The sequence below is a fragment of the Astatotilapia calliptera genome, chromosome 23 (assembly GCF_964374335.1).
Source record: "Astatotilapia calliptera chromosome 23, fAstCal68.1, whole genome shotgun sequence".
Classification (NCBI taxonomy): domain Eukaryota; kingdom Metazoa; phylum Chordata; class Actinopteri; order Cichliformes; family Cichlidae; genus Astatotilapia; species Astatotilapia calliptera.
Genome location: NC_137443.1, coordinates 6,613,600 through 6,637,149, shown reverse-complemented (window position 1 = coordinate 6,637,149; position 23,550 = coordinate 6,613,600). Strand labels below are relative to the sequence as shown.

General features: G+C 40.5%; 2 protein-coding genes across 2 annotated transcripts; both read right to left on the bottom strand.

The window, feature by feature from the left end:
- Positions 1–3,960: 3,960 nt before the first annotated feature.
- On the bottom strand, positions 3,961–14,255 carry LOC113015600 (cytochrome P450 2J4-like). The gene is made up of 9 exons (XM_026157635.2): positions 13,844–14,255; positions 6,621–6,786; positions 6,381–6,533; positions 6,115–6,275; positions 5,843–6,019; positions 5,622–5,760; positions 5,323–5,510; positions 5,087–5,228; positions 3,961–4,981 (listed from the first exon to the last, which is right to left on the bottom strand). The coding sequence occupies exons 1-9, from the start codon at positions 14,027–14,029 to the stop codon at positions 4,806–4,808; spliced, it is 1,488 nt and encodes a 495-aa protein (XP_026013420.1). The 5' UTR covers positions 14,030–14,255; the 3' UTR covers positions 3,961–4,805.
- Positions 14,256–17,146: 2,891 nt separating this feature from the next.
- Positions 17,147–22,965, bottom strand: LOC113015601 (cytochrome P450 2J4-like). Its single transcript, XM_026157636.2, has 9 exons — positions 22,658–22,965; positions 20,064–20,229; positions 19,823–19,975; positions 19,564–19,724; positions 19,268–19,444; positions 19,041–19,179; positions 18,050–18,237; positions 17,813–17,954; positions 17,147–17,706 (listed from the first exon to the last, which is right to left on the bottom strand). The coding sequence occupies exons 1-9, from the start codon at positions 22,841–22,843 to the stop codon at positions 17,531–17,533; spliced, it is 1,488 nt and encodes a 495-aa protein (XP_026013421.2). The 5' UTR covers positions 22,844–22,965; the 3' UTR covers positions 17,147–17,530.
- Positions 22,966–23,550: the final 585 nt, after the last annotated feature.

Sequence of the window (23,550 nt, the reverse complement as noted above, 5' to 3'; positions counted from 1 at the left end):
ACGCTTGGGGGGGGGGGGGGGGGGGGTGTTGTTAGCCAGAAGCTCAGGTCAGACGAGTCAATTACCTGAGTCTAAAGGTGATGGTGATACAGCGCTTTCACAACGGCCTGTGTTTAAAGAGCACCGCATTCCCTTGTGTCTGCATGATGAAATCTATTCAGAGTCAATGAATGAACCTTTCATCTCATAGAATAGAACAGAATAGAATATCCCCTTATTGTCGTTGTACATGTAACGCACTGATGAAAAAACATAATCTAAGAGATTGATTCTGCAGTTTCATCTATCTATCTACAGGGAGTGCAGAATTATTAGGCAAGTTGTATTTTTGAGGAATAACTTTATTATTGAACAACAACCATGTTCTCAATGAACCCAAAAAACTCATTAATATCAAAGCTGAATGTTTTTGATAGTAGTTTTTAGTTTGTTTTTAGTTTTAGCTATTTTAGGGGGATATCTGTGTGTGCAGGTGACTATTACTGTGCATAATTATTAGGCAACTTAACAAAAAACAAATATATTCCCATTTCAATTATTTATTTTTACCAGTGAAACCAATATAACATCTCCACATTCACAAATATACATTTCTGACATTCAAAAACAAAACAAAAACAAAACAGCGACCAATATAGCCACGTTTCTTTGCAAGGACACTCAAAAGCCTGCCATCCATGGATTCTGTCAGTGTTTTGATCTGTTCACCATCAACATTGCGTGCAGCAGCAACCACAGCCTCCCAGACACTGTTCAGAGAGGTGTACTGTTTTCCCTCCTTGTAAATCTTACATTTGATGATGGACCACAGGTTCTCAATGGGGTTCAGATCAGGTGAACAAGGAGGCCATGTCATTAGTTTTTCTTCTTTTATACCCTTTCTTGCCAGCCACGCTGTGGAGTACTTGGACGCGTGTGATGGAGCATTGTCCTGCATGAAAATCATGTTTTTCTTGAAGGATGCAGACTTCTTCCTGTACCACTGCTTGAAGAAGGTGTCTTCCAGAAACTGGCAGTAGGACTGGGAGTTGAGCTTGACTCCATCCTCAACCCAAAAAGGCCCCACAAGCTCATCTTTGATGATACCAGCCCAAACCAGTACTCCACCTCCACCTTGCTGGCGTCTGAGTCAGACTGGAGCTCTCTGCCCTTTACCAATCCAGCCACAGGCCCATCCATCTGGCCCATCAAGACTCACTCTCATTTCATCAGTCCATAAAACCTTAGAAAAATCAGTCTTGAGATATTTCTTGGCCCAGTCTTGACGTTTCAGCTTGTGTGTCTTGTTCAGTGGTGGTCGTCTTTCAGCCTTTCTTACCTTGGCCATGTCTCTGAGTATTGCACACCTTGTGCTTTTGGGCATTCCAGTGATGTTGCAGCTCTGAAATATGGCCAAACTGGTGGCAAGTGGCATCTTGGCAGCTGCACGCTTGACTTTTCTCAGTTCATGGGCAGTTATTTTGCGCTTTGGTTTTTCCACACGCTTCTTGCGACCCTGTTGACTATTTTGAATGAAACGCTTGATTGTTCGATGATCACGCTTCAGAAGCTTTGCAATTTTGAGACTGCTGCATCCCTCTTCAAGATATCTCACTATTTTTGACTTTTCTGAGCCTGTCAAGTCCTTCTTTTGACCCATTTTGCCAAAGGAAAGGACGTTGCCTAATAATTATGCACACCTGATATAGGGTGTTGATGTCATTAGACCACACCCCTTCTCATTACAGAGATGCACATCACCTAATATGCTTAATTGGTAGTAGGCCTTCGAGCCTATATAGCTTGGAGTAAGACAACATGCATGAAGAGGATGATGTGGACAAAATACTCATTTGCCTAATAATTCTGCACTCCCTGTATCTATCTATCTATCTATCTATCTATCTATCTATCTATCTATCTATCTATCTATCTATTGTTGGGAAATCAGTTTTACCCCGGTTCCTTTCATTCCTGGGGCCTCCAGAGATGCACCGGACTCAGTAGTCATTTTCACAAAAACTTTATTCATCTCTCTCTCTCTCTCTCTCTCTCTCTCTCTCTCTCTCTCTATATATATATATATATATATATATATATATATATATATATATATATATATATATATATATATATATAAAAGAATTTATTTAACTTTGTAAATTTGTAAATTGAAACTGTCAGTTATATGAATGAACACTTTTGCATAATCAGATGTGTTTCATAAGGTGTCTTTATTGTAAAGCTAAGAAGTTTTCAGTGTGGAATATGTATGTGGTCTGATTAAATTTGGTCTATTATGTACAGTTGTGTAATTATGCAGAGTTGTCATAGGACAAGAGATGTACCATACCTCTCACAGAGAGCTGTGTTCCAGCAACTCTGCAACCCTGAAATGGATAGGAAGAAGAAAATGGACTGATGGAATAATAAGCTGGACTGCCTTTCCCCCCTGATTCTGTATTATTTAGGCCTCCATGGTCTCCCAGGAAAACAGCTCAGTTGTAACAGTCAGGTTTCACAGTTGTAGAAGCATGAGGGAACCTTTCCCCCCTGTTCTTTAAAGGTTAGTGAATGGTAAAAACAAGCAAACAAGCAAACAATAAAACAAAAAGTGACATTCTGTGAGTATTGCACTCGGATGTATGAATGTCTGTGACAAAGGGGAGGGGACAGCCGATGATCTTCTGCGCTGTGTTGACCACTCTCTGGAGCCTCTTCCGCTCAGCCTGGGTGCAGTGCTTCCCTTAGGTAGTATCATTTAAAAGGCACAGCATACATTTTCATTGTGATGTCGATGACACCCAGCTTTATTTGTCAATAAAGCCAATTGACACACATCAGTTATTTAAATTGTAGAAATGTCTGAAAGGCATAAAGACCTGGATAATTTCCCGCTTTTAAATTCAGATACAACTGAAGTTATTCTACTCGGCTCAAAATATATGGTATCTAGCCAGATGCTTACTCTAGATCGCATTAGCTTGGCTTCCAGTAACACTGTGAGGAATCTTGGAGTCGTTTTTGACCAGAATATGTTCTTCAGTGGTGACATTAAACCAATATGTAAGACTTTTCTCACAATTGCAAGAAAAATTTAATTCTCTTAAATCAGAAACATCCTTTCTCAGAGTGATGCTGAAAAACTAGTTCATGCACTTATTACTTCTAGGCTGGACTTGTGATTCATTATTGATGTGTGGTCCTAAAAACTCCTAGAAAGCCCTTCAGTTAAATTGATTTTAAAATCCTTCTCATCACATATAAGGGCCCATCGTATCTTAAAGACCTCATAGTTCAATATCACTCCAGTAGAGCACTTTGCTTTCAGACTGCTGGCTTACTTGTGGTTCCTAGGGTATTTAAAAGTAGAATAAGAGGCAGAGCCTTCAGTTTTCAGGCCCCTGTTCTGTGGAACCAACACACAGTTTGGATTTGGGAGGCAGGTATCCTTTCTTTCGAGTTTAAGTTTAAAACTTGAGGTGACTGTTGTCTGATTTGGCGCAGTATAAATAAAATTAAATGTAACTGAATTGAACTGTTAAGGGAGGAAATAAGGAAGTTGTTTTGCTGGTTTAACTCACAATATTCTCTATAAGAACGCACTTTCACTGGAACAATAACCACTGATCTGCATCAGTCATCTGAATCACACTGTGTCTCAGTAATTTAATTAAATGTGTACAAAAACTCTTACTTGTGGCTTTATGCTTGAATGTGGTCATACAAAATAGTTTTATTTGCATCTTACTAGAACCCATATGGACCATCCTAGAGTCATCTGAGTCAGATTCCTCATAATGATCAATGTATGTGTATCTGTGTATGACTTCCATGGCATATACTCTTTCCTTTTGGCCTCTTACCCAGACCAGAGGTATGTGATGTTGCCATGGCAAAATGTTGCTGTCTCCTACACACCTTCCCACTGCTGAAGAAAAGACCCACTGAAAGAAAAAGAAAGCAAACATTACCCAGGTGTGGCTGAGATGATGGTTTTACTTCTTTATTGCTGATGTACTGCATTTGTGTACAGAAGATTTACATGACTGAATCACTCCTTCCTAGTTAGAAATGGGCTGGTACACCGCTGACTTGGAACTGGTGGATATAATAATCTCTGTGTCTGTGAAAAAAGCTTTCAGCCACAAGAAACATATTTTCCAGTAAAAACTTATCAGTCTTCATTTGTTTAGAAGGCTAAACAGTAAAATAAAATAAAAATTGTTCAATCATTCTGGTATTTTAAGATATCCAAACATTTTAATGTGACTGCCCCCCCCCCCCAAAAAAAGAAATCATAATTGTTTTCTTTTTTTTTTTTTTTACCTGAAGTCAATGTAGATCTGTGTCTTATAAAAGATGACAATACCAATAATAATTTCTATTTTTCGCACTGTTGTCCTGAGCCTACATGTAATACAATACATGGATTGATAAATACATGGAGAAAATAGCTTGAATGAGAACAAAAGCACTGGCTTGTAAATAAGTCAGGCGTAACAGACCCCCCCCCCTCACTGTTCTAAAACCAACACAGCTTTTTTAACAAATGTTTTTAATAAAATGCATCATGTACATATCTTATAGCATTTATTTCTTAATAATACTGGTACTGAAGGAATATTGTTAAGGAAAAATAACTGGTTCATACTGAATAAAATGTACGGATAAAAAAATGAATCGCTCAATTTTAAAGGCAGCAATCATACAGTGATGACCCCCTACGCATGGTAACAAAAAACAGACATTTATCAAATTACTTTAATGACGGCTAACAGTCTTAGACTGTTACATGTTGGTTAACTGGAAAGATTTTTCATAATTCAGCGAGTCTTGGTGTGAACCTTGAAGGGTTCAGGCACACGTGTAATTCCAGAAACTCCCTCTGTGCTCAGCTCCACTCCATCAGGAACAGAGAAAGTGAACTTCTGCAGCAAGCCGACAAAAAACAGGAACAGCTCCATCTTGGCGAGGCTTTCGCCAAGACACATACGCTTCCCTGAAGAATTCACAAACACATACACGTGCAGGTTTACAACCTGTGGATGATGTTTTTTTCTTGTTCAGGTTGTGCTAAAACAAAACACTCATTGTGGGGTTTTACCTGCAGAGAAAGGTAGGAATGCTTCTCTCTTCACAAACTTCCCATCAGCATCCAGGAAGTGTCCTGGGTTGAAGGTGTCTGGAGTCTCCCATTCAGTCTTGTCAAACAGCACAGAGGTGAGTACAGGCAACACACTGGTACCCTAGAAAAAATAGACAAGAAAACAACAAGATGCACTTTAACAACAACACCTGACAGAACCAACATGTGAAGCTTAAAATGTATACTGCATGCACCATAGGTATGTGGTAACCATCCAGAGTTATATCCTTGGCGGCAATTCTGAGTCCATTGAGAGGAACAATATTTCCCATCCTCTGAATCTCGTGGATGACGGCATCGGTGTAGGGCAGATTTGGTCTGTCAGCCATGGAAGGCTGGCGGGTTTGTCCAATCACGTTATCTATCTCTGCCTGGACTTTCTCTGTGAAAGAGAATTAAAGGAGTTCAGCTTTAACTGTGGGAGAAATGTTTACCTTTGCTGGCTTTATGTTTTGGCTACTTTAAAACATATGAAGCCCAGCATGTCACCCACCCTGAATATCAGGATTTCTGATCAAGAAAACCAGAGCCCACAGCAAAGTGGTGGCTGTTGTTTCTGTTCCAGCCAGGAAAAGATCAGCAGAGCACATAACCAGGTTGGTCTCAGTGAAGCCCAGGTCAGATTCATTGAGCTGTTCAGACAAATGAAAAAGTTACAGTACACAGTCACAGTAACTGGTAGAGTGCAGTTTGTGCAATGCAGTGTCCACATACATTCTCCATCTTGATAAGGAAAGCATCAATGTAGTCTCTTGGATTGTTGTGATCCAGGTCCTCCTTGTGGCTCTTTATCTCCTGAGCGATGAAATCTTTGACTATGTCGAAATAGCTGAACATTTTGTTATGAGGACCTGGCAAACGCTTCATCACTCCAGGGAAAGAGTCGTAGAGCTGGTGATGAGAGGAAGTTAAATTTATAAATGATTAAGACAAATCCCACGCATGCCATACTGCTGTCCCTTTTTCACTTTCTGAAATTCACTTACCTGACCCCATACAGAGCCCTCCAGCTGAAGAGTCTCCGACAGATACTTCAGCATGAGCTGGAAGTTGTGGTCACTGTAATCATATCTTTTCCCCATCACCAGCTGGCAAACTATATTAGACACAGCATTGTTGAAGAGACCTGCTGCACTGAAAAGTTTACCTGAAGAAGAAGAAGAAGAAGAAGAAGAAGAGACAATTGTTACAGGTAAATTTTTTGCTCCCTTGTGCAGGATTGTGAGCTTATGTTCCACTTAATGTAAAGCACCTTTCTCCTGCTCTATCTCCTCCTGCAGGTATCGGATCTCCTCACAGATACACTGTTCCATGCGGTTCTTCCCCAGGCCGAAGTCTCGTAATGTAGACAAAGCAAAGCGTCTCTGTGCCTTCCATTTCCCACCGTTGCTCATGAACAGACCCTCTAAATACAAACATGCAGATGTGGGAGTTAATAACTGGGAAACAATTCCTGCGCTGAATGAGAGGAAATAGAGAATAATTTCTTAACCTGTGGGTCCCGAGTAAAACCTGTCAGCCAGGGCACTGTATGGTCGATCCACAAAGTTGTCAGCTTGCGTCACCAGAGCCTCTTTTACCATCTTATATCCAGAGATCATTACCATTTTATCCCTGCCGAAGCAGAAACTGAACACGTTCCCATAGACTTCAGCCAGCTACAAAAAAACACAAGCATGAACAATATTGTTAGGTCCATAATTTATTGGACAAAGATGCAATTTTTGTAGATTTCCCTCTGTGCACAGCCACAGATCAAATAATCATTATGTGAAGTACAGACTTTAATTTAAGGGGTTTTACAAAAGCTTTGTATTTGTGTTGCTCCTTAGGACGTCCAGCCCATTTTATATTTGATTTGATATACCTTTATTAGTCCCACACGGGGAAATTTCACAAGGCTGCCGACCTATTGCACGCAATGGCGGCTCCATCTTACCCTCTGACCATACATACATTACACAAAACATCACATGGGAAAGACAGGTAAGAGAGGTATAACAATCGAAAATGCACCACATGAGGAAAGATAAAGGGAAAAAAAGCTCCCCCCAGACTGAGCTCCAGCAGGGAGATCAGTTTGAGAACAGAAAAAAACACCTCTGCACATAGCACATGAAAAAACTCTTAATACACCAAAGAAACACATGACAAGCAACAGGGGTGGGTAAAGGGTGCAGCATCGGAAGGGAATAAGCGTCGAAGGCGTTTGGAAAGGGATGGGGGTTTGAGTGTGTGCATATCAGTGTATATGTATGTGTGTGCGTGTCCAGAGTTCAGCTGAGACAGTGTCCTTCGCCCTGCTAGGCCAAGTAAACAGTCTTCCAGCCAACCCAGGTGGCGATATTCAGCCCCTCTTTCTCACTGCCTCAAACTGAATGGGACAATTGTCTGATAAGCCATTTCTTATGCAGGCGAGGCCTGTCCACTTATAACTATATGTTCATATATGGCAACCATAAATATATATATATATATATATATATATATATATATATATATATATATATATATATATATATATATATACATACATATATACACATATATATTGTAAATGCTACATTTTTATCTGTTTTAGATTATGGTGATCTGCTGTACATGAATGCTTCCGCCAAGTGTCTTCATAAGATTGACTCAGTTTATCATGCCTCCTTACGGTTTATTACAAACTGTAGGGCCTTGACCCATTGTTGTGATCTGTACGCTCGAGTGGGATGGCCTTCGTTGTCCTCCAGGAGGTTTGCTCACTGGTGCATCTTTATTTATAAGGCCCTGCTTGGACAAATGCCCACCTACATTTGCGATCTGCTCACACGGAGAAGTACTGTTTCTTACAGCCTGCGTTCAAGCGATCTTTTATTGCTCAATGTTCCATTTGCCAGAACTGAACTGGGAAAGAGGGCTTTTACTTATGCTGCCCCTTTCACATGGAACATGATGCAAAAAGACTGGAAGATAGCAGATCTTATTTCATTAAATGCTTTTAAGTCCAGATTGAGAGAGCCAGAGAAAAATGTTTTTAAAATGTAATTGTTATTTATAATATGTATGTAACTTTGTAATTTCAACGTGTTGTCGCCTCTTGGCCAGGACTCCCTTGCAAAAGAGGTTTTTAATCTCAATGGGACTTTTCCTGGTTAAATAAAGGTTAATAAATAATAATAATATATATATATATATATATTAGAGAGAGAGAGAGAGAGATTGTTTCCGTCCAGCAGTGGAAACAAATCTGTCGGGGATAATTACCTTTGCACACCGCGGTAAAGTGAGCCGTCATTTGTGAGCCGCGGTCAAGCCAGCCGCCTCTTATCCGCTGCATAAATTTCCTTGCGCTTTTACACCAGTCTTTACGGTAGCGCCTTTTCGCTTTATATCCTGATTGAAAGCCTAGACTCGCCCACACGTGCGCGCGCGCGAACAGTCACACACGCGCGCGCGCACACAAATTACAATGGAACAGCCCAATACAGCCATCGTGACAGTCTGGTTGCATATTCAAAAATTCATTAAAAATCATTCTTAAAAGTTGATGGCAAGCTTTCAACACAATCCTCTTCTCAGTCGGACACCTACTTTACCTCTGGGCCAGGTTTTACCCAGATTTACTGTAATATTACTCAGAAATCACAGTAAACTCATATTCAGTGCAATACAGTCAATACACTACAATTATGTTTATTTCAAAAATTCATTAAAAGACATCCTGAGTAGTTGATGTCCAACTTTCAACAGATTCCTTCTCTGGGACACCTACTGTACCTGTGTGCCAGGTTTCAGCCAGATTTACTGTAGAATTTCTCAGAAATTAAAGGGTACTTGTATCCAATGCAGTCAGCCAATACAATATAATTATGTCAATTTTCAGAAATTCATGAAAAATCATCCTGAGTAGTTGAGGTCCAACTTTCAACACATCCCTCCTCTGGGACACCTACTGTACCTGTGTGCCAGGTTTCATCCAGATTCACTGTAAAATTCCTCAGAAATTAAAGGAAACTTATATTCAACGCAATCAGCCAATACAATAGAATTATGTCAATTTTCAAAAATTCGTTAAAAATCATCCTGAGTAGTTGATGTCCAACTTTCAACAGATTCCTTCTCTGGGACACCTACTGTACCTGTGTGCCAAGTTTCAGCCAGATTCACTGTAAAATTACTCAGAAATTAAAGGAAACTTCTATTCAATCTAATACAGCCAATACACTACAATTATGGAAATTTCAGAAATTCATTAAAAATCATCCTTAGTAGTTGAGGTCCAACTTTCAACACATCCCTCCTCCGGGAAACCTGCTGTACGTCTGGGCCAAGTTTCAGCCAGATTTACTGTAATATTCTTCAGAAATTGCAGGGAACTTATGTTCAGTTCAAGGAAGGCTGAAAGACGACCACCACTGAACAAGACACACAAGCTGAAATGTCAAGACTGGGCCACGAAATATCTCAAGACTGGTTTTTCTAAGGTTTTATGGACTGATGAAATGAGAGTGAGTCTTGATGGGCCAGATGGATGGGCCCGTGGCTGGATTGGTAAAGGGCAGAGAGCTCCAGTCCGACTCAGACGCCAGCAAGGTGGAGGTGGAGTACTGGTTTGGGCTGGTATCATCAAAGATGAGCTTGTGGGGCCTTTTCGGATTGAGGATGGAGTCAGGCTCAACTCCCAGTCCTACTGCCAGTTTCTGGAAGACACCTTCTTCAAGCAGTGGTACAGGAAGAAGTCTGCATCCTTCAAGAAAAACATGATTTTCATGCAGGACAATGCTCCATCACACGCGTCCAAGTACTCCACAGCGTGGCTGGCAAGAAAGGGTATAAAAGAAGAAAAACTAATGACATGGCCTCCTTGTTCACCTGATCTGAACCCCATTGAGAACCTGTGGTCCATCATCAAATGTAAGATTTACAAGGAGGGAAAGCAGTACACCTCTCTGAACAGTGTCTGGGAGGCTGTGGTTGCTGCTGCACGCAATGTTGATGGTGAACAGATCAAAACACTGACAGAATCCATGGATGGCAGGCTTTTGAGTGTCCTTGCAAAGAAAGGTGGCTATATTGGTCGCTGATTTGTTTTTGTTTTGTTTTTGAATGTCAGAGATGTATATTTGTGAATGTGGAGATGTTATATTGGTTTCACTGGTAAAAATAAATAATTGAAATGGGTATATATTTGTTTTTTGTTAAGTTGCCTAATAATTATGCACAGTAATAGTCACCTGCACACACAGATATCCCCCTAAAATAGCTAAAACTAAAAACAAACTAAAAACTACTTCCAAAAACATTCAGCTTTGATATTAATGAGTTTTTTGGGTTCATTGAGAACATGGTTGTTGTTCAATAATAAAATTATTCCTCAAAAATACAACTTGCCTAATAATTCTGCACTCCCTGTAGGTCTGTTGACAGAGCTCTGTACAGGTCTGCTCGAGCTGACCTGAAAAGGGGTCCCACCTGTCCAGCAACAACACATGGCATGGAATAATAGACATCATAAACCACAGAGGCAGAACTGTGAAAACAGAAAACCTGAGTGTGCAGCTAGCAGAGGAAATAAACAGCTTCTTCGCCCGCTTTGAAACACCACAACAGCAGCATTCATCTGCCTCAGCCCTGCTCCCATCCTCATCCTCACCTGGTTCCTGCACCGCTCCATTCACTGTAACGGAGCACGATGTCAGATGAGTGTTCCTAGCAGTGAACCCCAGGAAGGTGGCCGGTCCAGACGGAATACGTGGTAAAGTGCTAAGACCATGTGCCCACCAGCTCACCCTCATCTCCACCAGAATCTTCAACCTCTCACTGGATGAAGCAGCCATCCCATCCTGTCTAAAATCAGCCACAATCATCCCAGTACCAAAGAAGTCTCCCATCACCAGCCTGAACTATTATTGCCCTGTGGCCCTCACACCGGTAATCATGAAATGCTTTGACAGACTAGTCCTTCAGCACACCAAGGATTACCTCCCCCCAGAATTCGACCCCCACCAGTTTGCATACCGTGCAAACAGATTCACAGAAGATGCCATCACCCTCCACTCGGTGCTGAGTCACCTAGAACAGCGGCAGAGCTACGCCAGAATGCTCTTTGTGGACTACAGCTCACCCTTCCACCACTCGCCCATTGAGAGCCTACTAACTTACTGCATCACAGTATGGTACAGCAGCTGCACTAAGGTGGATAGAGCCACCCTCCCAGCATGTTTGCAATGAGTAGGAGATGCTCTGTATCTCACTGTACAACTGTATAGTGACAAAGGTATTGGGTTCTTTTCTAAAAATTGCTATAAACAGAGGAACCCAAACTGATGAAAGGTGGCGAATATTTTTTTTCAAATGACTATTTTTAGTGGATTTTTGATATAGAAGCAGAATGACAGAATGTTAAAAGAAGTTACTTTTAGTCATTCTAAGCTGGGCATTGCGTTCTCTGGCTGTTCAAAGCCATGGAACTTTAGACTTTCCAAGCAAATAATGATGGCCATACTGATGTTCTTTTCAGTACATTTTACTTTGTGTTCATTTTCATTTTTATGATGTTTCTATTTTTACATAATTCCTCCCACATAGCAAAATTGGTATGGCCTGGATCTGTCACACACAATGTGCTTACACATGGCCTGCGTACCGCAAAGAATGACGGCCCTATGGTGGCCCAGATCTGGTTTACCAGAGGTGGCCCACACATGAGCCAGCACAAGGCCAGTTGCAGACACACTGCTGGCCCTGTGCTGGCCCTGTGCTGGCCCAGAACAGTTTCAGCTCTGGCCCCAGATGTCAGCCTAATGTGTACCTTAGCCATGTAAGCCATGTAATAACAACATGTGCTGGAACATAATAGTGCAAAAGTAACATGACGAAACTCTGTTCAGACAGTGAATGGACTGATTCTTATACAGCGCTTTTTTACTCACCCATATTACTCAAAGTGCTCTATACAACATGTCACATTCACCCAATCAGGCCAAATGTGGCATACCATCACATAAACAGTGCCATCTTACCATGCCAGAAGTCAGCCAGCAGTGCCGGCTTGACACCAGATCCAGGCAAGACCCGTCTGCTATGTGGGATGACTTGTTCTTTCGGCACTTTAGTTGTGGATTATGTTTGGACTGTGTCTCTTGCCCTTTCAGTATTGTTTTCTTGTGCTTCTAAGTGTCCCTTTGTTTCTTTTTAGGTTATGTAGTATGGGTTAGAGATATTTTGTATGTTGTTTTTGTTTAATAAATCCGCCTTTTGGATTATTCCCTGATGTGCCTGAGTTCTGTTATTTAGTGTCACTTTGAAAGGACACACATCCATCATTGACATAGAATTGTTCTTTCAATTTTTGATAAAGATTACAGTGAATTGAGATGTAACTTGGCCCAGAGGTACGGTAGGACGCCCAGAGTAAGAAAGTGTTGAAAGTTGGACCTCAACTATTATGGATGATTTTTAATGAATTTTTGAAATTTCCATAATTGTAGTGTATTGGCTGTATTGAATTGCATATAAATGTCCTTTAATTTCTCAGGAATTTTACAGTGAATCTGGCTGAAACTTGGCACACAGGTACAGTAGGTGTCCTAGAGGAGGGATGTGTTGAAAGTTGCACCTCAACTACTATGGTTGATTTTTAATGAATTTCTGAAAATTGACATAATTCTATTGTATTGACTGTATTAGATTGAATACAAGTTTCCATTAATTTCTGAGGAATTCTACAGTAAATCTGGATGAAACTTGGCACACAGGTACAGTAGGTGTCCCAGAGGAGGGATGTGTTGAAAGTTGGACATCAACTACTCAGGATGATTTTTCATGAATTTTTGAAAATTGACATAATTATATTGTATTGGCTGTATCGGGGTGTTTCATTGTAATTTGTGTGCGCGCATGTGCGTGCGACTGTTCGCGCGCGTGCACGTGTGCGCAGGGCTTTCAATCGGCACATAAAGCGAAAAGGCGCTACCGTAAAGACTCGTGTAAAAGCGCAAGGAAATTTATGCGGCGGATAAGAGGCGGCTGGCTTGACCGCGGCTCACAAATGACGGCTCACTTTACCGCGGTCCTTTGCACGACACCTGCATTCAGCTGAGACTGAAAAAGGTGTTTCCATGAGTGACCAACGAATTATCCCACAGAAAATTCATCCAGATGAACGGAATCCACTTTTTGATTTCCTTTCCTTTTCGAGCATGCATCGAGACATTCACAAGTGTTTTTTGGTTAAGTATTTTGTTCGCTGTGTGAAAACAAACTAAATTACGTGGAAAAGCTATACAAGCTTATTAACTGAGTCGGGCTACAGTAAAAACGCCCTTAGTTTTCATGGCTCTGATATTCTCTGCATCAATGCATGCAGTTGTCCTTCCTTCCGTGTTTCAGTAAAAAAAAAAAAAAGAGAGAAGAGAAATCTGCCTCAAATGCGTATGATATCTTCCACAAGCGTAAACTAAGATTTACAAATGTGTACAATGATTTGGGTGTAACCTTTAAGGACAGACAAGCGCCTGCTTCACTCCACACACAAATCCACAGAAATCTGAAGACACGTTAAACTGTTTTACGGATTTGAAACCCTTTTAAGGCATATTTCCCTCCATAGAACATTGAATAAATATCTCAATTTCAAACACACCAGCACACAAGAGCATACAAACAAACAAAGCTATACTACAAAGTACACTCAATACTAAATGTAACAGAAGTGTGAATCAGTACCTCAGCGAAGTAAAGATGCAAATGTTTCTTGCCAATAAACTGAAGATTCCCGAGGAGAGGTAAAGCAAAAGGTCCAGGCGGAAAATTTCTTGGATTCCTGTTTTTGAAGTAGTATGCGATCAAAAGGATAAAGAAAAATGAAAGTAAAACCCCCTCAGTGCTCAGCACAAAATTGGAAAACCACATCGTTACAGAGAGCGAAGACGTGAGCAGTACACCATCTGTATTATGTGCGTCCTCGCGGATGCCAGAGGGTTTTATAACAACACGCCTGGTTAACGCCTTTTGTTAAGTAGAATTTCAGGACAGACCAGTCGTCACAAAGTTTATATATGAGCTTTATCTGTAAACAAAGGTGAATGTGATGTAGTCAGTAGCGGTCCTAATTGTTTGGCGCCCTGGGCGAACACTCCCTCTGGCGCCCCTCCCACACACAGAAAACATATTAAGGATTGTACATTAACATAAAACTGTTGTACACACACACACACATATGAAGAGAGAGAGAGTATGCATAGTATGCAAACGGCTACCAAACAGCCATCATAATTTGTCATACAATGAGAACAGCACAAATCAACAATTGACATTGAATTAATATTAAAATCTGTAACATAATGTATTGTTTGGAGTTTAGTCAGTTACTGTTGCTATTTTTACCATTTCTTCTTGGAGCAACTGTAACTCACATTATTTCCTTAGGGATTAATAAAGTATTCTGATTCTGATTGTTTCAGGATGACGTGCCATTATCCAATGACACATCTGCTTACCTGCATCTTTTGCTCGTTTCTCCTCCTCTTCTTTTCTACTTTTTTCTAAACTGAGCACCTGATGGCTTTGAACTTTTCTTGTCCATCTTCCACGGGTTTTAATTTTGCACTCTAGTATGAACACAAATCCCCCAACTCGAGGATCAGCACAACATAGCCTAACAGACCTACACCTTAGTTCACAGATTCTCTTTGTCTAAGGTTTATTTCTGAGATTTCACACAACCCAGGATTCAAATCATGAATACATAATGGGCTTGGATTTACAACATTATAAATGAAATGTGCTCTATTTGGAAGCAGCAGGGCCCCTCCCCTTTCGACGGGTTGTGTGTGAGACTTTAAATCATCAAACTGTAAATTTTAAATTGTTATTGAGCCCTTTACTCCTAGTCCTACAGTGTATATTTATTTTCTTACTCTTCTTATATTTATTGTTTGTTTACTTGCACTGCTGTAACTAGAGCCTCGTCGTCTCGTCTTTCTACATACTGGACTGTATGTAGCGGAGATGACAATAAAGTTTACTTTGACTTCAGCAGCAAGCAGGCGCAACGAGGGCTCTCGCGCTCTTGCGCTCACTTTTCGCGTATAGAATTTCGAAAAAACATCGACATTTCTGCAGTTTAACTAATTGGTGTGTGTTATCTGGCTTCATGGACAGATGAGGCCAGTCTTTATTTTGAAAAATTCTGGTCAACATAATTAGCCTTTGACTCAGGACTAAAGTGTCTACCCTAAAACTGGTGTGTTATATTGAAATCTGTGATGAAATATTATGTGACACAATTATGTGTCACATAATATGTAAATTATGTATAATGTGATTACTTATTATTATTTATTATGAACTGAATGCGAGCAAAACCAAAGAGATGCTTTTGACCTTCTCCAGTAGGCAGAGGGATCTGGCTGCTTCAGTCACCACCACCATCCATGGGAAGCCAGTGGAGGTAGTTGAGGAGTACAAATACTTGGGAACCATCTGAAATTCTCTGCCAACACAGAGGAGATTCTTAGGAGGTGCCACCAACGGCTACACCTCCTTAGGAAACTCAACTCCTTTGGAGTCAGCACACCCATCATGATGACTTTTTACTATGCCTTCCTAGAAAGCATCATGACCTTCTCCATTACCTGCTGGTTCCACTCCCTCAGCCTTCAGAACAGGAACAGACTGCAGCACACTGCATCAGTGTGTTCTAAAATCATTGGCCTGCCTGTCAGAACTCTTGCACAGGTTTTCAGCCAACAGGCCCTTAGACCGGCAGCCAAAATTATTAATGACCCCTCTCACATTCTTCACCCCACATTTCAATGGCTGCCCTATGGGCGGCGCCTCCGCTGCATCTCCTGCAGGACTGAGAGGAGGAGAGCCACCTTTGTCGCCAAAGCCACCCTGTTTTTTAACTCTTACACCCATAAACATAAAGACTCTTTTTTTATACCGCCGACACTTTATTCAGTTTTAGTCACTTACAGTTATTTATTCACTTATTCAGCCACTTTAATTTTAAAACTGTGTATATACTGTATATTCTAAGTTTTTTTTATTTTTTTTTTTATCTCACTGTTTATGCCCTGTCCTTGCAGACACACTGGTGGTCCTGTGCTGGCCCATGTGTGGATTACCTCTGGCAAACGGACTGCGGTATGTGGGTCATGTGTAAGTGGTGTGCAGCCACTGGCCAGTTGCATTACACTGCTGGTCCTGTGCTGGCCCAGAACAGTTTCAACTCTGGCCCCAGATACCAGCCTAATGTGTTCCTTAGTCAAGCCATGTAATAACAACATGCGCCGCAACATAATAGTGCAAAAGTAACATGACAAAACTCTGTTCAGACAGTGAATGGACTGATTCTTATATAGAGCTTTTCTACTCTCCCGAATTACTCATAGTGCTCTATGCAACATGCTACATTCACCCAATCACACACTTTCTCTAAACTGAGTGCTTCCTAACTATACACATTCGCACTCTCAACGTGCAGACTGGAGGACCCAGGGATTGAACTACTAACCTTCCGATCAGTAGGTGATAAATAAATAGTGCCATCACTGCCGGAGCTGACCAACATCTGGATACACTCTGCCATGAAACCATTCGGTCAGAAGTGCCAGCTTGATGCCAGATCCGGGCCAGACCTGTTTTCTATGAGCCTGGGCCACATAAACCAAACCATAATCGGGGCAGATATGGCATGCCATCACATAAACAGTGCCATCATTGCCAGGCCTGGTCCATATCTGGATGAAATACCACTTACCATGCCAGAAGTCAGCCAGCAATGCTGGCGTGACACCAGATCCGGGCCAGATCTGTCTGCTACGTGGGTTGGGGATAAATAAAGTCTCTCTGATTCTGATTCTGAATTATACTGAGACACTGCAAAAGGTCATCCATCTCTTTATAAGTTGATTTTGAAGGTAAAATTCAACTGAAATGATGTTTTGCATATGTGAAAAGAGCTGACTACATTTGAAAGTACTATTTTGCGTTAACATTAATTGTAAGGCATAGTACCAAATGTTTGGTTGCATAACCTGTGGCTTTAATAAAGTTAATGACACAAATCAGTCAATTATTTTCTGTGAATATGTTATTACCACAAACGTTCATACACATGACATTAACAATAAAAACAAAATAATCAAAACTTTCTTTTTTAATGAAATACATTTTGTATAGAACCTATAAATAGGTTTTGATTGATGACATTAATCATCAAAAATAGACGAAAAAAATGAACAGGTTAGTTTAATAGGCAGCAATTACACAGCAGATGAAGACTGATACTGAAAAATAATATCAACATTATTCCCACAAAATAAAAACAATCCACCCTTAATGAAAATTATCTCACTTAGTCTTGTCTATTACACACTGGCTATATGGAAAATGAGCAAATGTAATTCAGTGAGTCTTGGCGTGAACCTTGAAGGGTTCAGGCACACGTGTAGCTCCGTAAACTCCCTCTGTGCTCAGCTCCACTCCATCAGGAACAGAGAAAGTGAACTTCTGCAGCAAGCCGACAAAAAACAAGAACAGCTCCATCTTGGCGAGGCTTTCGCCAAGACAGACACGCTTCCCTGAAGAATTCACAAACACATACACGTGCAAGTTTACAACCTGTGGATGATGTTTTTTTTCTTGTTCAGGTTTTGCTAAAACAAAACACTCATTGTGGGGTTTTACCTGCAGAGAAAGGTAGGAATGCTTCTCTCTTCACAAACTTCCCATCAGCATCCAGGAAGTGTCCTGGGTTGAAGGTGTCTGGAGTCTCCCATTCAGTCTTGTCAAACAGCACAGAGGTGAGTACAGGCAACACACTGGTACCCTAGAAAAAACCCCACAAGATAACAAAAAGATGCACTTTAACAACAACACCTGACAGAACAAATATGTGAAGCTTAAAATGTATATTGCATGCACCTTGGGTATGTGGTAACCATCCAGGGTTGTATCCTTGGCAGCAACTCTGAGTGCATTGAGAGGAACAATATTTCCCATCCTCTGAATCTCGTGGATGACGGCATCGGTGTAGGGCAGATTTGGTCTGTCAGCCATGGAAGGCTGGCGGGTTTGTCCAATCACGTTATCTATCTCTGCCTGGACTTTCTCTGTGAAAGAGAATTGAAAGAGTTCAACTTCAACTAGCCCAAGCTTCTATGGAGCTACTGAGTCCCATAAGATGATTGTTTTTAGTTTGTATCTTTTATTTAATACCTGTTAACTCATTGACAAACTTTGGTTGTTGGACGTTAGACATGTCTAACAAATATGTCAAAGTTGTGGAAGGATTACTGTAAAACTTTGCACTGACGCTAGTAATCTTGCAATTGTTTCATTCAATTTACTTAATGACTTAATATTCAAGTTTTGAACTTTTTTAAAAGTTTTTAAAATGTTTAGGAACAATAACACTGTTTTCCAGAAAAGTTATATAATTGTAGGCCTTTCAACGTTAATGCGTCAATGTGAATTAATCTGTCATTATGATTAATGCAATGACAATTTTTTAACATATTTTACCCATCTGGAGCACAGAATGACTCAAAATCCCCAAAATGTCTCTGTCAACGCATTTCGGGCAGTTTGTCCAAGGTTTGTACATTCTGCGCTCCAGATGGGGGTAAATGTGGTAAAAATTTTAATCACGTTAATCGTGATGATGCGTTTGCATTGACAGAACTAGAAAATAGACTTTATTGATTCTGGGGAACAAATTTCTCTCGCGCCATTTTCAGGTTCGGATTTACATTTTCCCAACTATTAGTTTTAAACACAAATAAAAAGCATTCCATTAGTAGTATATGTGGTCTGCTTTTGCTATTGTTAGCATTTATAGTAAATTGTATTAGAGCTACTAGTGTTATGTTCCAACTATTTTAAAGCTCCGGATGAAGCCCAGTACAATACCCACCCTGGATATCAGGATGTCTGATCAAGAAAACCAGAGCCCACAGCAAAGTGGTGGCTGTTGTTTCTGTTCCAGCCAGGAAAAGATCAGCAGAGCACAAAACCAGGTTGGTCTCAGTGAAGCCCAGGTCAGTTTCTTTGAGCTGTTCAAACAAATTAAAAAGTCACATTAGACACAACACAAATTGCTAATTTGTAGAGTGCAGTTTGTGCAATGCAGTGTCCACATACATTCTCCATTTTGATGAGGAAAGTGTCGATGTAGTCTCTTGGATTGTTGTGATCCAGGTCCTTCTTGTGGCTTTTCACCTCCTGAGTGATGAACTCTCTGACTTTGTCAAAATTGCTGAACAATCTGTTATGTGGACCTGGCAAACGCTTCATCACTCCGGGGAATGATTCATAGAGCTTGAGATTTGATGAGAGGAAGCGTTATTCAAAGGACGATAGAGAGAAGAAATCCAACACCCATGCCACAGTGCTGTCTCTCATTCTTTTTGTGACAGAAGGAAATTATTGTGACATACCTGAGCCCATATGGAGCCCTCCAGGTGAAGAATCTCAGACAGATTCTTCAGCATGAGCTGGAAGTTGTGGTCACTGTAGTCAAATCTTTTCCCCATCACCAGCTGGCACGCTATATTAGACACGGCATTGTTGAAGAGGCCTGCTGGCCTAAAAAGTTTACCTGAAGACAAATAGACGATTGTTAAGAAAGCACAAATTCTTTGCTTTAGCACTGTTTGTGCAGGATTGTATGCTTATGTTCCACCTAATATAAAACACCTTTCTCCTGCTCTATCTCCTCCTGCAGGTATTGGATCTCCTCACAGATACACTGCTCCATGCGGTTCTTCCCCAGGCCGAAGTCTCGCAATGTAGACAAAGCGAAGCGTCTCTGTGCCTTCCATTTTCCACCGTTGCTCATGAACAGACCATCTCAATACACACAAGCAACTTAAGAACTTAACAACCTATGGAGAATAATTTCAATACTGAATGGTACATCAAATAGTGACTTCCAAACCTGAGTTTGCCGAATAAAACCTGTCGCCCATGGGGCTGTATGGTCGATCCACAAAGTTGTCAGCTTGTGTTACCAGAGCTTCTTTTACCATCTTGTATCCAGAGACGATTACCATTTTATCCCTGCCGAAGCAGAAACTGAACACATTCCCGTAGATTTCAGCCAGCTACAAAAAACACAACAAACATGAAGGATATAGCACAATATTTGTAATCTACAGAAAGAAATTAGTGGGAAGTGCTGTAATTAGAGGCTGGAAATCATGGATACTGACTATCAATCAATATTTCATCTTATCATCCATTTTCTAGAGGTACATCCTGGATTGGTTGCAAGTTTGTCACAGGGCTAACACAGACAGACAGGCAACCATTCACTTTGAGACTATGAGAAATTTCAATCAACCTAATAGTTAGCGAATGCCTTTTTTTTAAAGTTAAATCTAAACTTTACACTGTTGAAATTCAAGTGGACTGAAATTTACATACATTTACATAATTAAAATTCTGGGATCCACAGTTTTTTCACATAATTGTTTGCTTGACCATATTTGAAGAAATTGCTTAGACCTACATCTGCTTATTAGCACTAAGTACCAACTCAGGGCTCGCAAAATCGCTAGCCCGACGTCCCGGGGCTAGCGATTTTTCCAGTCGGGCAACCAAAATCTATCTCTGCCCTGCCCGTTGGGGTATCATAGGAAGGAAAAATATATGTCAATGCTTTTGCATTCTTTCGGAAATGTAGCTGGGTAGTTATGTCATTGGCATCGGTGAGCCACTGTCAATATGTGACATATTGAAATCGCGTTTGAATTTGCGCTTGTTTTTTGCTTTCACTTTGCAATCGCGCGAACTGTGTATAGAGAGCGACAGTACTGATTGGTGAGTGATGATAATTTGCGCACCAATTCCTCTGACATCGTCTTATCAATCGTTAGCTTACTATGCAAACATGACAAGTGAAATCTCCCGCAGCTTAAACATGTGAGAGGTTGATCGCGCAGAGAATCGCTGAGCTTATGTGAGTGCATGTTTAAAAGCAGCAGGATATATATTTTCGTTCTGCTGAGCCAAATAAGACAGGTCAGGGTGAAGAAGTGACAGCCAAAGAAAAGCTTACCGCAAAACGGAAAAGTTATGACAAATCAGACTATAAGGCAAAAAGAAAGTGCAGCTTTATGGTTTCATGGACAAATGAATTTCTGTGGCTGCGATATGATGAGCTAAATAACCAGGGGTGCACATAAGTGGTCCGCAGGTGCGCATTCGCTGTCAAAATAAAAAACGCGCACCAGATAAGAAGTTGCAACGCGCATTTGCGTACATAAGATTTGCTGGAGGAGGACAGACATTTGTTTAGAACTCTTAAAGATGTCGAAGAAGCAAGCTCCTTTAAGCAATTACTTTGGTGTTCCTCCACCTCCAAAGAAATGTCAGAAGGAGTCTGAATCACAAAGAACCGCATATTCTCGGAAAAGTTGTTGCAGGAAGTGAGCTGGCTTCAAACAAATGATGAACGCACAGAGATGTGGTGCGGAATGTGCCGTGAAAATCCCACTCTAGTGGACAAAAACAGAGCCTTTTATATGGACGCAAACGCGCGTTGCAACTTCTTATCTGGTGCGCGTCTTTTATTTTGACAGCGAATGCGCACATGCGGACCACTTATGTGCGCCCGTGCAAATAACATAATGTTCTGCCGGGTGTGTTGTTGGTTTCCCTCGATTTCTGAGTCGACAAGCGCCTTTGTTACTGGGACCAGTAATTTTAAGAAAGGCCCCCATTAGAACCCATGAGAAATGCAAGAAATGCATTATTGCTCAGTCTGCAATATCTTTCCCAGAACAAACACCAATTGCAAATAACATACTAAAAATAAACCTGAAAAATCTGTTTAGAACAGCGTACTATGTTGCAAAGAGTGAACTACCACTGGCACAATTTAGCAGTCTTTGCAAACTTCAGAAAGCAAATGGCCTATCTTGGTTCCACTTACCTCTTACTCGTGGAAATTTCAAATTCAGGATCTGACACAGACTGATTCATGTTCTACACAGTTCTTACAAGTTCAAAGAAATGTCTGTTCAATTAGAATCAAGTATTTGAGTTGATGATTGTAATTTTTATACAATGTTGTCATTTGTGTTTCAACAATTTTTTGATTAATGTATAATATTGTAACGGAAACAAAACAGGAAACAAAACATCAATCAAAAAATTGCTCTCTTTTTTATTCGGGCTACTTAAATTTATTTTGGGCTACCAAAAACTGAAGAGTCCCTGCCTGAAGGGCTACCAGGGATTTTGAAATTTTGCGAGCCCTGCAGCTATAGTTAGTTGTTCTGATAATCTATTAGAGTTGTTTCTGAAGTATTCTCTCCTTTCTGTATTTCAGTAAAAAACAAAACAAAACAAAACAAAAAATCTTGCTGTAGTACAAAATCAAAATCTCAAAAATCAAAAAGTTTTGATCCTGATGACTGAACAATGCAGACAGAAGCACACAAGTATACATGCAAACAACAAAGCAGTACTTTAAATTGCACTCTATACTTAGAACCCCCCTGATATTATACAAGCATGAACCCGTACCTTGTTGAAATAAATATGTGGGTGTTTCTTTCCCACAATCTGGAAATTCCCAATAAAAGGTAAAGCGAATGGTCCCGGTGGAAAATCTCTTGGATTCTTGTTTCTGAGGTGGTACATGATCAGAAGGAGCAAAAACACAGAGAGTAAAACTCCCTCGTTGCTCAGTAAAAAGTTGGAAAACCACATTGTTAAATTCAAACAAAGCTGATTCTTTCCAATCTGGAGATGTGATTCTTTCTGGTAGAAAGTAGTGGTAGTGGTTTATAAACCTGATGCTTGATAAAATATCCATCTGATGCAAATGTTTATGATGCACAGTACTAATACTTGTCTGTTCAAAGGTTCTTGTGATATGGTGGTTACATAACAAGCTGGGCTACAAAACACAATCCATTTGCTCAGCTCTGCAGGATGAATTTGTTCAAGGCTGTTGAACTTACATCTACTCAAAGTGTAAATACTGCCCAGTGGTAACAAAAGTCATCTAGTAAATTCATCCTGCAATTTCATATACTTCTGAGTGGAAGTCACATGAACGATGACCAGGAATCATGGTTTTACTGTTTCTTTTGCTATATAGCTAAGATATATTGTCACATTATCAGCACAAATATACATAGTATATATGTAGTATGTTGTCACATGGTTTTCATGGACAAAGAATAAAAAAGGAGTGCCCTTTGTCCTGATCCTGCATAAAACCTTATCTGTGATTAGATTACAGTGCACGTCTCAATTTCTGACTTGCAGGAGCAGGAGGGAAACTTTTTTTTCTGTTCTTCTCAGGTTAGTGATAAAGTGGTTTGTAAATGGACATACGCACGTTCCCTCACATTTGCACACACGACAGGTTATATGTTTTTGTATGAAGAATTTTTTATTGAACTTTTTAT

Bases quoted from the DNA above. Each gene is read 5' to 3' on its own strand.
- LOC113015600 (XM_026157635.2), bottom strand. From the start codon at position 14,029: ATGTGGTTTTCCAATTTTGTGCTGAGCACTGAGGGGGTTTTACTTTCA. The intron at 6,787-13,843 runs GTACTGATTCAC...GTTTTTTTGTAG, and splicing joins TGCATCTTTACTTCGCTGAG to CTGGCTGAAGTCTATGGGAA. The intron at 6,276-6,380 runs GTGCTTTACATT...CTTCTTCTTCAG, and splicing joins GGAGATAGAGCAGGAGAAAG to GTAAACTTTTCAGTGCAGCA.
- LOC113015601 (XM_026157636.2), bottom strand. From the start codon at position 22,843: ATGTGGTTTTCCAACTTTTTACTGAGCAACGAGGGAGTTTTACTCTCT. The intron at 19,445-19,563 runs GTATGTCACAAT...TCAAATCTCAAG, and splicing joins AGGGCTCCATATGGGCTCAG to CTCTATGAATCATTCCCCGG. The intron at 19,180-19,267 runs GTATGTGGACAC...TTGTTTGAACAG, and splicing joins TCCTCATCAAAATGGAGAAT to CTCAAAGAAACTGACCTGGG.